Here is a 14264-nt window from a genome sequence, read left to right on the forward strand (position 1 = left end):
ACTAAAATTTGTGTGTTTTTCGTTGCACTCAACGTGAAATTTATGTGCATGCCACTCACAAGTTTCAATGGTATATACACAAATGGCGAGCAAGCAAAACCGTTGACCCTCAAAACGGCATACATACGAACTTTGGCGATGGCTGCTTGTGCTTTTCATGTACTCCGTAACTTCACTCCCACTGGCTCGTTCATGCATGGACTGCATAGCGAAATCAAGCAAAATGGGACACCATCACACAAATTCTATCGGTTTGTTCCAAAGCCGAAAGTGGAAGAAATATCAGTAGAATTGGAACATCAATTCCATATTAGAATTTTTTTTTGCAGTTATGACCCAAAAAAATTGGAAGGGAATTATGACCCAAATTTGTCCCACTGTTTTATTATCTCTCGGTCTCTTTTCAAATGCCCCTCTCCCACAGATTCGATCAAACTCAGAAACATTACATGGGACGATACTTGCAACAGGAATAGGCCGCGGTGATTTTCTTGTTCCTTCTATGTCTGCAGATTTTGGGACGATAAATTCTTTTACAGCCAAAGGGATCTAATCTTCCAGTCATTCAAACACGGTTCTGAAATAAATGCTACACAATGCATGTCCTTCTATTCAACAAGTTACAGAGACAATAACATGAACAAATACTGCACAAGATCTGAGAAAAATATTCTTACTCTTGCACGCTCTTTCTAAAAAATTATTTTAGTATCCATTGCTTATGTTCGATGATGAATGAATCGGCTCACTGGGCTTAGCGAAGCTGTGACTGACAACTAGCAGAGGGCCTGAAGTTACATACACAATAAAACCAAAGGACATTAAATGGCAACCGGAAATTAGTTCGAGTGGAATATGTATGTACGGTCCATGACATTTCGAACAAAGTTGTACACGATCTAGCTTCACAACCAGAGTCAGGTGCAGAGTGGTAAGGAACATCTAGGATCAAACAAACAAAACATGTGCACATGTACACCCATACTAAAACACCAACCAATCAGACTGTTTGTTACAAACTCCCATCACACAGTCTATAGACAAGCCAGATATGTACCAGCCAGAACCAAAACAAGTCAACATGCATGTGAGGTCATCCTCCAGGTCGAGTTTCAGGGTGACTTGACCTTTGTTCTAGTTCTGCTTCTTATCTTTCGGTGGAGCTCTGGGAATCTTGCTCAGAACCTTGGCGTCCAGGACCTTGTACTGCTTGCAGAGTTCCGCGTGTGCCTTCGCAGCGAAATTGTCCACCTGGTCCTGGTACTTGTGGTACAATATCGGCACCGTGTGGAGCATAAAGACCGCTGTTTGGTAAATTAATGTTTACTTAACTAGAGTGGGAGTTTAAAGAATCACAGTACCAGAGTTTTCAGTGTTTAAAGACCCATTACCAATGTATATCAGTCTCAGGAAATCGCAGAGGCTTCCAATTTCCGAAAGAATCCAGAGGGCAACGATCACCTGAAACATTGGAACATGATTTGGGTAGAAGAAACTTTTAAACTGTCAATGAAAATAAATACAAAAAAAAAATGATTCTTCGAGATTTACGCCTAGAAACTTCATCAGGTCATGGCCAAGAGTAATCTCTCGAAGCAAGACAAGTGCTTTGTTGATGTCAGCATGCAGCGCTAGTGCAATGTTCACAGCAAGATCTTCAGATATCTGCACTTCGGGAACATCAGGAGGACTCCTGAAAAAAGAATACTTGAGGTTAACAAGCTTGGTCAGCATCAAGATATATAAATCTAAGTAATTCTTGCTCACTTCTTGATGAAGACAGTGGCATTGGACCAAAGGAACAAGATGGTCAGTGCAACAATCAGCACATAAGATATCAGAGTCAGGAGATGTTATTCAACAACTTCGAACAGAACCCATAATACAGTTGCACCACCAATTACTGCAGCAGAGATCTTCTTGTCTTTCCACAACAGTACATCAGCAGCTTCACACAGCAATACAGTTAGAAGACGATTAGTCAATTACATGAAAATGGCATCAGGATAACAATAAATATTATGCAACTATAAATATGAGGTACATTTACATAACTTATTAATACTGTTGTGGGTTATTTTACAAACAAAAATCATTTATAACATGGAACATCAGATTTTTAATTATCCTTTGTCCCGTTTTTATTTTATTTTATTTTCTTTCACCCCAGGATCTGGTAACTCCAAGGCTCTAAAAGTTGTCTATGTCCCTCCGCACCTCTATCCTCCCATCTTCCCTCTTCAAATGCAAACGAACAAGGAAAAAAATTCACCCCTTTCAACTATTCAACCAAAACTTTTATACTGCTGCTCGCACCACTGTCATTCCATCTTCCCTCTTCAAATGCAAACTAACAAAAAAAAAATCACCCCTTTAAAGTTTAAACTATTCAACCTTCATCCAAAACTTTTATACTACTGCTACCATTTTCACATTTAGGTTCTAGAGATGCAAGACATAAAAATTTGATTAAACTATGACATACAACAATAAATAGGTTAACAATGGATTATATCTTGCAATCATTTTAACCATTTAATTGGAAAAACACTGACATCACAAAAATCATTCGCTAGGGACCTTAAGCATGATCAAATTCAACTACACCCACATAAACTAGAAATCCAGAAATCATTAAATATTAGAAATATACACCTTTTCATTGGAAAATTCATGTTTGAATAACACTCACCAGAATGAATATTTTCTTCTTAGTGGAACAGAAAACAATTATCCAATCTAACACTTCGTTACATTACTTGCTGCTAAAGTTCAGCATTGTAATGGGATATTAACAACAGGATGTACCTTCTGATACATCCTTGGCTCTTGCCTCCTAGATTGTTGTAAAGTTATAAATACAAATTGAATTAAGGGTCTGCCATACCATTTGGATTGGCAGGGAAATTATTCATTTTCCCTCCCAGTCCGAAAAATTGGGATCAATGAGGATGATCACTGTTGTGTGGTGACTCAAATCCTACTCGAACTAGGACTCTTGAGAGGTGCTATTAGGATTCCTAATTCTACTAGGTGGTGTGAACCAAATCCTACTAGCAATAGGACTCCTACTTGCAAGAGGGAAGGCCTTGGAAGGGACTATATAAACAAAGGGGTGGAGGCCATAGGAGAAATCAAATCAAGCCAAGCCAACACAAGGTCTTATCCAAGGCTTGTACGGGCAATTAGGAGTGCTCAAGACAATTAGGCTAGGTAATTCTTTAGCATTAGATTCTTGTATAGGGAAAGAATCCAAGGGTCCTAAAGGGTGGGTCGAGTAGGCTTGTGAGAGCGGCAATCACTTGTACTCTTTTGGAATTGTGCTTAAAGAATTTCCAAGCAGCTTTGCCAAAATATTGTCCTCTTGTCGTGGTTGCTTCAACGCCGTTATTTGGGTTCTTCTACTAGATCCCTCTACATCGTTCTTGATACGGTGTACGCTTGTACCTTACTCGTTATATTGTATCCGGATCCGGGGGGTTGCTACGCATAACCAAGGGTATCAGGGTATAACAATCACTTAAGGTATTTCTACGATTTAGTTGAAATTAGTTGAATCAAAATCTCCCCCTATCTAAGTTGGTCCGCATAAATGACATTACTTTATGGGAAGCCTTAGGACGGTTAGCTATAATAGCTTAGCCTTCCCATGTTTATGAACAAAACCCACAAACTTAATGGCTGTAGGTAGGATGACAACTAAATATAGGTAGAACCCCCTCACAACTGGAAAGAAATGATATTTTCGTGATCATCAGGACTCACTCACCATTGTTTCGCCGAAATCTGTATACATGTTCACTTAGAGCTTTGGAGGGGTAATACAGCATCTAACTGGTAAAGTAGTGAGTCCATAAAATGCTCAGGTTAAGCATGCAGAATAGAACCAAATCCATCAATGCATTTATCACCAAATCCCATCTTCAGAAGGGCGTACTATCACAGCTTGAGTAAATCACCATGACTACCTCCGCTCAACTATATGATCACGCACACCAATCAAAATAATAAATCAAGAAATAGAATCGACATTTCCACCAACAGCAGCGTATGGCGTTTGCCGCTTGGAAACGTCTGCGAACCTCAGATGGCACTTGCGCCTCTCAACAAGAACAGAGGCCTAGCACTAATTAAAGGCTCAGAAAGAAACCAATTGCTAGGCCTGTAGCGAGTAACAGCCTAACATCAACAACTGAAGCTTAGTGCAACTATTAATTGAGTACTCAAGAATTGCAGCTGAACGACCCATATCCATCTCAAGAAGCTTACACGAGTTTTATTAGCATCTGGTCCGAACAAGCAATCAACTAGCAGAAACGAAACAAGAACACACGGAAACGAAAAAAAAGAAAGAAGAAAAGCTCATACTTTTACCACCACCGAGAGCCTTGTGCACGGACTTGTCCTCTCCGAGAAGCCAAAACCTCCGGGGCCTCGCCGCCGTCTCCTCCGAGACGCCGTCCCCCTGCGAGGCCGCTGCCGTCTCCTCCGTTGGTCCAGCCATGACCTTTTCTTTCTTGGTGCGCTGCCTTTGTCTTGGTTCCTTCCTTCCTACGCCTCTGCTTTGGACGGATATTTTGAGTGGCTTTGGGTCACCGGACGGGGTTGCTGTATAATATAATCTGGTTGAACGGAAGCAGCTCGAATCAAATTATATTTAACGAAAAAAGTGTTTAGTTAGTTATAGTTAAGTTGAGTTTTTATTTATTGATTAAATTTGAGTCTGTATAAATAAATATTGAAGTTAAAATTATGATTAGATACTGATAACTATAAACATCTATCAAGTCAGCCTGGATTAAATTCAGGCAACTAAAAACATTTTTTCCTGACAGAAACAGGGGAGAAGAGAAGCGAGGGGGATTTTTTGCGGCAGGAGCGTGATAGAAATTTCGATAAAATTTTAATCCCTGATTACAATATGCACTTGAGATCCACGTGTTCATGTGCAGGCTCAAAGAGACATCTCATTGATCTCATTATATTATCCTTGAGCAAAACTGGAAAAGTAATCTTGAATAGTGAATTCTATAGCATTCCATGATTCACAGTCAAGAGGGCGGTTTGTTTTTCTGCGGTGCCACATGTCGGCGCAGCTAACTTTGTGAGGGAGGCAGAAGGGTGGCGTAGAATGGACCACCGCCCATCACCTCCTAGTGTGTTTTTAAGGGACTGTTTGTTTCAGCTAGAGATTCTGAAAAGCAGCTTATAAAAGCTGGATTGTTAAAAGCTGGATTGTGAAAAGCTTTTAGACTGTAGATTCTAAAAAAATTTAATGGACAGTTTAGTAAAATAGACTTTCACAATCTATCAAAAGCTGAGAAAAACCAGCTTCTCAGATTATCACAATCCAACCAGCAGATTTTAAAAAGCTATAACCAAAAGCTACCTGTTTGTTTCAGCTTCGAATTATAAAAGCTGAAAGCCAGAATCCGAAACTGAAACAAACAGGGACTAAGTTAGTAAAGAAACTATGCCCTTTCAACATGTAAATTATTTACTATTCCTGCATTAATTGAACTGCTTCATGTCGAATTGACGTGAAATTTCTGCATTTAACTGACCCTTACTTAATATCCTTGTAATATTTTTATCTAAATATCACCTTCTAGATATTCCTACTCGTATGGGTTAAAAGAATGTAATCCTTTGTAGTTTTTTACCTACTATACATTAATCGGCTAAAAACAGGATCTCAACAACGCACATTCATTCGATATCTATATATCGGTTATCATATTGTCTACTTATTTTGTCTTTACATTGTGCTTCTTTCACCTCGTGTCAGCACAATCAATTCTCTCCCTGTCATCCAATCTTCCATCTTCGTCACATCCATAGGCGCTACCCCTCCACACTTACCTTTGTTATTGTGCCTCTCTCCTCTCAACACCGTCCAACCGGCAATCCTTCACCTCTCACAATTGACGACAGCCCCGCCACCTCGCCGCCGCCACCAGACTGGGTCACTAACCCATACATCTCTTTAAGCAAGCATATGGAGCACACCAGATCCTGAAATCTTTAACACGCCAACGGTTACTCGTCGTCCACTGAGCATAAGAAAAAAAAAACAATCACCTAGAATATATGAACTGTGTTGTATTTTTTTTTTTAGCCATCGGGGCTCTTGAACCCTTCATTTATGGCACAACATATAGCTGGATGCTTCATGGCCAAATGAAATTCTTCATTGTCTAATGTACTAATGTATTCGTTCACTATTGTTGGGACATTATTTCATTTTGAAACAAAGCTTCTCCCATCTAAAAAATTGCTGCGAGTCTTTTCAACCATCCTACTTGAAGACCATCACAGCTCACACTAGATAAGCTTCCTGACGCTACTTTGCTGGCAGGTATAGTGGCAAGTGACTAACAATCTTACTTTTCGGCAAGCAAATCCTGATCGAAAGATAGAGAATACAGAGTCAGTGTGTACGAAAGCAGGAGATGCCGCGTCAGCAAGCATACATGATTGTTAGGTCACATGGCGCTTTTCTCCGCCAGATGACATACATATACATATATACATATACATGCATGCATATATATATATATGTATATATATATATATATATGTATATATATATATGTATATATATATATATTTCACCGTTTATGATCACCATAGTTGCGAGTGAACAAACCGCTAGCTTTTGCTTTTGCTCGTCCAAACCATGGGGTTTCCGTTTCCATATCTGTGAGTGTAGATGGAGGAATGTTACGCATGAGCAGGCACTTGAAACGACCAGTTTGTTCTCACGGTGAAAAGAGGAGCCGGAATGGAAATAACAGCTAGCCTAGTTCGCTAGTTGCCTGGCGTCATGGGTGGTGGGCTAGCAAATCGGGGTTCGACTCCCTTCTTTAAAATTGTTGGAAGGGGCGTCTCTCTCTACAAGTCACATTGATCTTTAATTAAGAAATGGAAAGTACATTATTTCCCTTTTAGTCGACTTAAATTGTTGTTGGCGCTGGGCAGTCAATTTTTGTGTGTGATCACTGCTAAAAGACTATCGCAAAAGAATACGGTGTCAGTGAAACATTGAGGTTGCATATCCTAAAAGGACTGAGGAGAGTGGCAAGTCCTCAAAATCCATAAAATTAACAGAGAGGTCAAAAGAGAAGATAAAGAGACGTAAGCCATATGTCTAGAGATGAAGAGCATACAATTGCAAACCAGTAGTACATGAGAAAAAGATTGGAGAAAAAGAAGAGAGTTCCGACATGTAGCAAAAAGAAGTTTCAACAATTAAAAAATACAGGGGATGTAACGACTGAATTCACTCAAACCTTTTTTGACAGCCAATTCTCTCAAAATTTCTCTCGACGCTTTTAGCTAGGTCGTCCTTGTTCTGGGATTAGTGCTCTTTATGTGGTTCGTCCGTTCGTATCGATCGAGCTTCGACGGGAACTTAAGGGTGCAGTTGGAGAGTGTAAAATGTGCTGTTTTCGTAGAGCCAAACGTAGTGCTGACAGATATATGAATGCTGAATCGATGGATCAGCACAGCGTAAAGTTTTTATCACGTATTATTGACATCAGTAATCGTACGACGATGCATGGGAACGTATGGGACTCTGCTGCTATAAACTGGTTGCTCGATCCAGCGCGCTTAGCTTTACTGCAACCAGACGCGCTGCAGGCAGCTCTGGTTGCGGATGGACATGTCGGCGATGGCGATCGTTGCGGTGCAGTTCATCTCCAGCACCACGCGCCGGTGCACCACGCCGCCGAGCACGGCGACTCGCCCGCGCACCCGCGTGGCCGTGGTCACCGCGACGGCGCCCGCCGCCACGTCCCCCAGGAAGCCCGGGTCCCCCAGGAGCGCGCCCACGGCGACGTCCACCGTCACGTTCAGCCGCACGGTCCGCCGCGCGCGCGCCGTGCCAGGCGGGCCCGCAGCCTCCCCCACGCGCTGCGCGCCGTAGTACACCGACGTCTCCGTCGGGCCGTACCGCAGCGACGCCGCGTTCGGGTTCTTCACCGACACGTCCGCCACCACCGTTAGTCGCGGCGACGACGACGGCACCAAGGCCAAGCCACCCGGCGGACCCGCCGCGCCGAGGTCCTTGAGGGAGATGGAGTTCATTGTCATCACGGGCTCGCGGACGCGGTAGACGGTCAGCGTCACGGCCAGCATGGTGACGGCGATGACGATGCTGGCAATGCTGCATGCGAGGAGCGCGTAGAGGAGGCGCATCGACGGGGGCTTGACGACGGCATTGGTGTCCATGGCACGAGTGGAGGCGAAGTACGGGGTAGTTGGAAGAGAGGTAGGAGAACGGTGCGAGTGAAGTAGCAGAGAAGCGCGTGGTAAGTAGTAATTGGTTGGTCATGGAGGTGGATATGGGGTTAATTGGCTAATTGTATATTAAGGGTTTGGTTAAGGGGCCATCTGTAGCCCACTCAGGCATTTTAGGCCTAGCCTAAACCCGAATTTTGGGTCGTCTGATGTTCAGATCCAATGGCCTATCTTCTCTCCCTAATATCAACCTTAAAGTGCCACTCCCGATCTCCTCTAACTCGATTTGCCCATGACACCGCCACCACCTGAGCTTCCTCCTACTGCTTGTCGACGTCACCTCCAACGCCAGCAAGCTACCCCGGTGAGCCTAAGCTGCCTCCCACGCCCCCACCGCCTCACTTTTTTTTACTCCAGTGATCTTCTCCACCACATCCTCACACTCGTCACACCCTTCTTCCTCGTCTCTGCCATATCTGTTGCCGCCGCACTAACCCAGCTTCACCATGTTGTTGCCATGTCACCCCCTCCCTAGCACCGCCCAACCAACCGTCCTCCGCCTCTCGTGGTTGGCGGCAACGACGCCACCCCGCCCCCATGTCCACCACCACCGCTAGGAAGGTCTACTATCGTGGCTTCCCTCCAAGCCCGCTAGACTCCAGTGAGCCCCCAACCCTGAACCCTAACCCTAAAGGCTCGCTAGAGGTTGCTGGAGATGGAGAAGAATAGGAAGAAGGGGGTTCACAAAATATCATGTGAGATCAACCTCCAACACACTCGATTGTGATTTAGCTTTCCCCTTGGTTAATGGTTTAATTGTTATTGCTTTGAGGTTTTATGATGATAATATTGGAATCTTTGTGAGGATTGTGGATCTAGGAATTGGTGGTTGGATGTGGAAGTCGAGAGGGTGAAAGTGGTTTGGTAGTTTTGTGGTATTGGATTATACCTTTGTTTTAACTTTGGGTAGGTGTTAATCTCTATCATTCTTTTCTTTTTATGAGTGTCCATATATCAACAGGATGATTTTACCCCTCAAAATTATCCATTTTTTAAGCCTTTGGATCTCCATCCAATGATCTAGATAATCTTCCACTACACATAAGAGAATTGCTAACCCTAGCCCCCACTCTATTCCACCCCGGTGCAGCCACTAACCCCAATCCCCACCATGTGCAATGTGCCCCTTCTGATGCCTCGCCTTCACTGTCCTCGGCACTAGTGTGCCCGTGAACAAATGTCCACCGCCAAACCTTCCTCTGTCATTGCCTCCACACACCTCTTTTCCCTCACAATGGCCATGCCTTCTTTCTTCGTGTCTAGCAAGACGCCCCACACACCCTCTCCACCTCAAGTGTCTCATGTCACCATATTTGTGTCCACAACCCCCTAACTCGTGGCCAATGAGCCGTTAGCTAGTCATCCCCCTCCTTCCCCACCTATTGCGGTCCTCCGCCACCGTTGCCAGCAGCGCCCCCGCCGCCTTGCAACTATTATCGGGCTAACCTGCCTCCCTAGCCATCCATTTGAAGCCTAAGGGCCACCCAACCCCTTATCCTAACCCCGACCTCAGGTTCCCATGTACCTTCTATATCAGTCCCTGGATCAAGTAGCTGATACACACATAATTCAATAGAATGATATCAAATACATACTTAGAATAAAATAATTATCTGAAAAGACTAAAAGATGATCTTGTGGATAAGGATCCACAGCAGACCAGTCAGATAGAAGAGCCTACAGCGGAGTGGAGCGCAACAACGGCGCAACCCAATCCACAAGCAACTCAAGGGCAAACGCGACCTTAGACTTCTTCTCTTTAATTTTATCTGGGTTGAGATTGATCTTTATCTTAACAATCTGAAAGCAACAAGACTGAGTACGAAAGATACTTAATAAATCCTAATACTACTTCAAAGGGGTTGAGTAGATGCATAAGGGAGGTAACCAAGGATAAAAGCCATAGGGCTATAGTTTGGGCGCAAAGCTAGTTTTATATGCAATGTGAATTTAAGTGTAACACTTAGTTTAAACCTATTGAACAAAATCAGGTTTGATTGATAAAGGTTGTTAGCCCTGGGGAAAAGCTATCAGTTGCCTGTAGTTCTCATCTTTTAGCTGGTTGACACCTAGTCCAACCAGATTCAACAGCACACAGTTGGCTTTCTCCAAAACATGGACACACTACCCATTCACACACCAAAGGGTATGCACACCTCAAAACTAACCATTGTGAGTTTGTAACGTTCGCATGTCCATGACCGTGGACACGGCTGTTCAAATAGGTTTACACTCTGCAGAGGTTGTACAACTTTATCCATACGATATGCTCAGTCTCTAACTGTTGCAAGCAGGTGAACGAATCATAACGAGTTCTCATACCCATCAAGCATGTTGTCACGTGGTAACCACCACGAGGATTTACTTACCACGGGCCTAAAGATCCACCCTCCTTTTGAAAATGGCTTGAATTCGACCAATTCAATATCACCAGCTGACTTCGATTTCCGCAAGTCTTTTCTTGGCTCCCATTGCACTACAGCCTCCAAGGTGGGTACCAAGCTCAACTAATGAGGTGTGAGATCAAGTCCTACCCATTCAGGACGTGTGGTTGTACGGGGTGGCTAGGCATGATCACAATTGATTCGGTCCTTACATGGCTGGGGCAAGCATCTTCAACACTAGCACTAAGTATCACCTCAAGCCCCCAAGAGCATCCTTCCTAAAGGAATACCCACATGAGATAGCCTACAACTTTCAAAGGACTACCCCGCTCACCCCCGCCAAAGCAATTTTCATGGTTTTTCTTAACTCCAACATCATTTTCCATTACTCACACCATCAAACACCTCAACACATTTCACTCATTTGCAAAGCATGTGATAATAATAATAATAAGTGATTTAAGTACTCTCCGAGGAGAGATCAAATATCCCTAAGCATACTAGTTAGCAAGGGTTCATCTAATATCATTATATCAGGTATTGGGGCAATCTAAGGTTATCGTTTGAGTATTGCGAGTAGTGGTTGTAGTATGGCTCAGTAAATGGGTTATAACTAATACCAGAATTTTAAAGAGAAATCTTTATATAGCATGCAAATATAACTACCATGTTTTTAGTTCATCATGTTATTACAAACATGGGTTCAATATGATCAAGAAATCAGGACTTGTCTCGACGAGGGTCAATTCACGATTGGTCTTGTCATTCGAGCATCCTAGGTTCTTCATCATCGAGCCTCATCCTTGCTTAGATTCTCGGCTCCGAGCCTATGCAGATTAACGACGAAAAAGTGTACAACAACTAAGCAACGGAACACCAGAGCAAAACCAAGAAAAACACCCAAGTGAAAGAAGAACGATAGGGAAAGCGATAAAAGCTAACCTAGTGGGAAGACGATTAGCAACTCTAGCTAAGTGGAACTGATATACTGAGACTAGGGAGATTATCTAGTGAAGCTAGGTCAAGTTATTAATTAGTTGTTTTAGTAAATTAAGAGAAAGTCTAAATAAGTTATTAACAACTAGGTGAGCGTCTACTAAGTTAACTGCCTGAGGCGACAATTAGTGTTTCTACGTGTAGATGGGTGGACGTGTTAAACGTATGGGTGACACTTACGTCTATATGTATGTGAGCATGTATACATATATACGTAAGTATAACTCTAGATGATTATACGTGCTTAAGTGTCGAGATTAAATTCTAATCTACAACATTAAACTAGGTTTATCTAGTAATTAATCTTAATTAACATTGCTTAACTGCCACACTAATTAAGCTATAAACTATTGATGTTACAAAAGCATACATGTAATTAATTAACTTAAGTAACATTGCATTAATCTAATTAATTAATTATTAAAAGGGTAATTATTAGTTAATTACTAACGTTAAATTATTCTATTATATTCTAATGACCGGTATTTATTTATCTAGTAGCTACATGGGTTAATCTTATTATATTAATTAAACCCAGATTAATCTATAACTTATAGCATGAAATGACAATCTACTCTAAACATCAAACTAAAAGATTAATCTATACTTAAGCTAGGTTAACACATGCGACTATGCTGCGATTATAACATAATCATGGTTATTGAATTATCTAAACTCAACTTTAAATAAAAAAGATAAAACTAATTCTAGTTAAATGTCGTGACACAAAAGTAAATAGAAGATGAGAAAATTAAACAAGCTCAAAAAAATTACAAGAATTGGCACGAAGATAGATTATGATTTTAGAGGAATATCAGTGAAAGGATCACCGAAATCGGAGTTAAAACAGAGGAGTTACAGATGTCGGAAGTTTTGACAAAAATAGAAATTCTGGAAAAAAAAAAAGGGCTACTGTTGTGCGGACTCGGTTCACGGAATTAGAGAACCAGAGGGGATTTGTAGGGAGTTCACCATGGACCGGAATATGTGGACATGGTCCGCGGCTCGGTGGACTTGTGGACATGGGGGTCCTTAGTGGGTGGTCCACCGTGGACCCATAGCCATGGACCAGGAAGCTGGTTCAGTGGGGCCCACACGTCGGTCTAAGAGAGAAAGGATAATGGAGGGGGCAATATTTCCACCGGTGGCTCATGGAAGGAGAGAGGGAGAGGCACGCCGGGTGAGGCGGTGGCTGGCTGGAGAGATGGAGGCTAGAGGGCGGCTGAGAAGAGAAAAGGGGCCGAGGAGCAGAGGGGCGCCAGAGGAAGAGAGGGAGGTGGTGCCAGAGGAGAAAAGTGGTCAGTAGAGATGGAGGGATGGCGAGTTAGGGAGAAAGATGAAGCCAACCAGAGAGAGAAAGGTGGCATCGGAGTGAGGGGTGAGTGGCTAACCGGGGGAACCAGCGGTGGTGCCGGAGGAGAGGGGATGGAGCTCACCGGTAAGGGAGTGAGCAGAGTGGAGGGACTCGACACGAGGGAGAGCGTCGGAGGGAAGGAGAGTTCGGCCTGGAGAGGAGGGAGCTAGATACGGTTGAGGCGGCGCTGGAGAGAAGGACGGTGCCAGTGGTGGAGAATGGAGAGCTCGACGGCAGGCTTCTTCATGCATGCGTAGGAGAGGGAAGGGAGACTGACCTAGGCGGAGAGGATCTCTGACGGTGGCTCCATGGCAACGACGGCCTGAGGAGCGAGCGAGCACAGTAGCAGTGCGTGGAATGGTGGCGTGAGCTGGCAGCGGATGGAAGGGCGCTCGATGCGACGGTGCATTGGCGCAGCCAGGACGATCCGCATGACGAGGCAGGCCGAGTTGGAGATGCTGGCCAGCAGCACAAGTAGACAGCGCGACGGTGACTGCGCGTGGGAACAACGTGGTGGCGTGGGCCAGCGGGCTGGGTGGCTCGCACGATGCGGTCGGCTGTGCTGAACAGAGAGAGAGGGCAAGCAGAGCAGGGAGCTCACTGGTGGTGGACGGCGCAGTGGCTCGATGAGGAGCAGAGCGAGGCACGATGGCGCGGTGGAGATCAGCGGCAGTGCACCAGCGATGGCCGCACACGACGACAGCTGCAAGTGAAAATAGTGCGCATACAGTGACAGCACACGCGAGCAGAGGGAGGCCGACTCAGGCCAGCTAGTTGGGCGGCACGGCGCGCTAGAGCACGGCGAGCGTCTGGTGGCACAGGCCGGCGTTGTGCTGCGTGAGCAAGCCTGGACGGCGCGGCGATTGCGTTGCTGTGTGTGATGAATGCTCTATGTGGTGTGCTCATGTGTATGTATATGGCTGCTCGGTGGTGTGCTGGTTGGCTTGTAGGTGAAGCAAGGGAAGGGGGAAGGAGAATTCGATTTTGGGCTCCCAGTGGAAAAGATCAGAGGCCGGCATGGGGAGGAGGTGGTCGGTGCTGCTTCCCAGAGAAAAGATCAGAGAGGTGAGTAAGGGCTGGTGTGAACGCAGCCGGTTGATGGCTGTCGGGAGATCTTTTGCTGCTGTGTGGGTGAGAGAGAGAGGACCAGACAGAATAGAGAGATGGAATAGAGAGAGAGAAAGAGAGAAAGATAAATTGGATGATAAATCAATTGATGTATTTGA

General features: G+C 44.2%; 1 protein-coding gene and 1 pseudogene across 1 annotated transcript; both read right to left on the reverse strand.

Annotated features, from left to right (window-relative positions):
* Positions 1–839: 839 nt before the first annotated feature.
* On the reverse strand, positions 840–4597 carry LOC133922310 (reticulon-like protein B2; annotated as a pseudogene).
* Positions 4598–7424: 2827 nt separating this feature from the next.
* On the reverse strand, positions 7425–8241 carry LOC133920607 (uncharacterized). The gene has a single exon (XM_062365211.1). It carries the CDS (start codon positions 8233–8235, stop codon positions 7621–7623), a length of 615 nt encoding a protein of 204 aa, XP_062221195.1. The 5' UTR covers positions 8236–8241; the 3' UTR covers positions 7425–7620.
* Between the last annotated feature and the right edge of the window lie 6023 nt (positions 8242–14264).

The sequence above is a fragment of the Phragmites australis genome, chromosome 6 (assembly GCF_958298935.1).
Source record: "Phragmites australis chromosome 6, lpPhrAust1.1, whole genome shotgun sequence".
Taxonomy (NCBI): Eukaryota; Viridiplantae; Streptophyta; class Magnoliopsida; order Poales; family Poaceae; genus Phragmites; species Phragmites australis.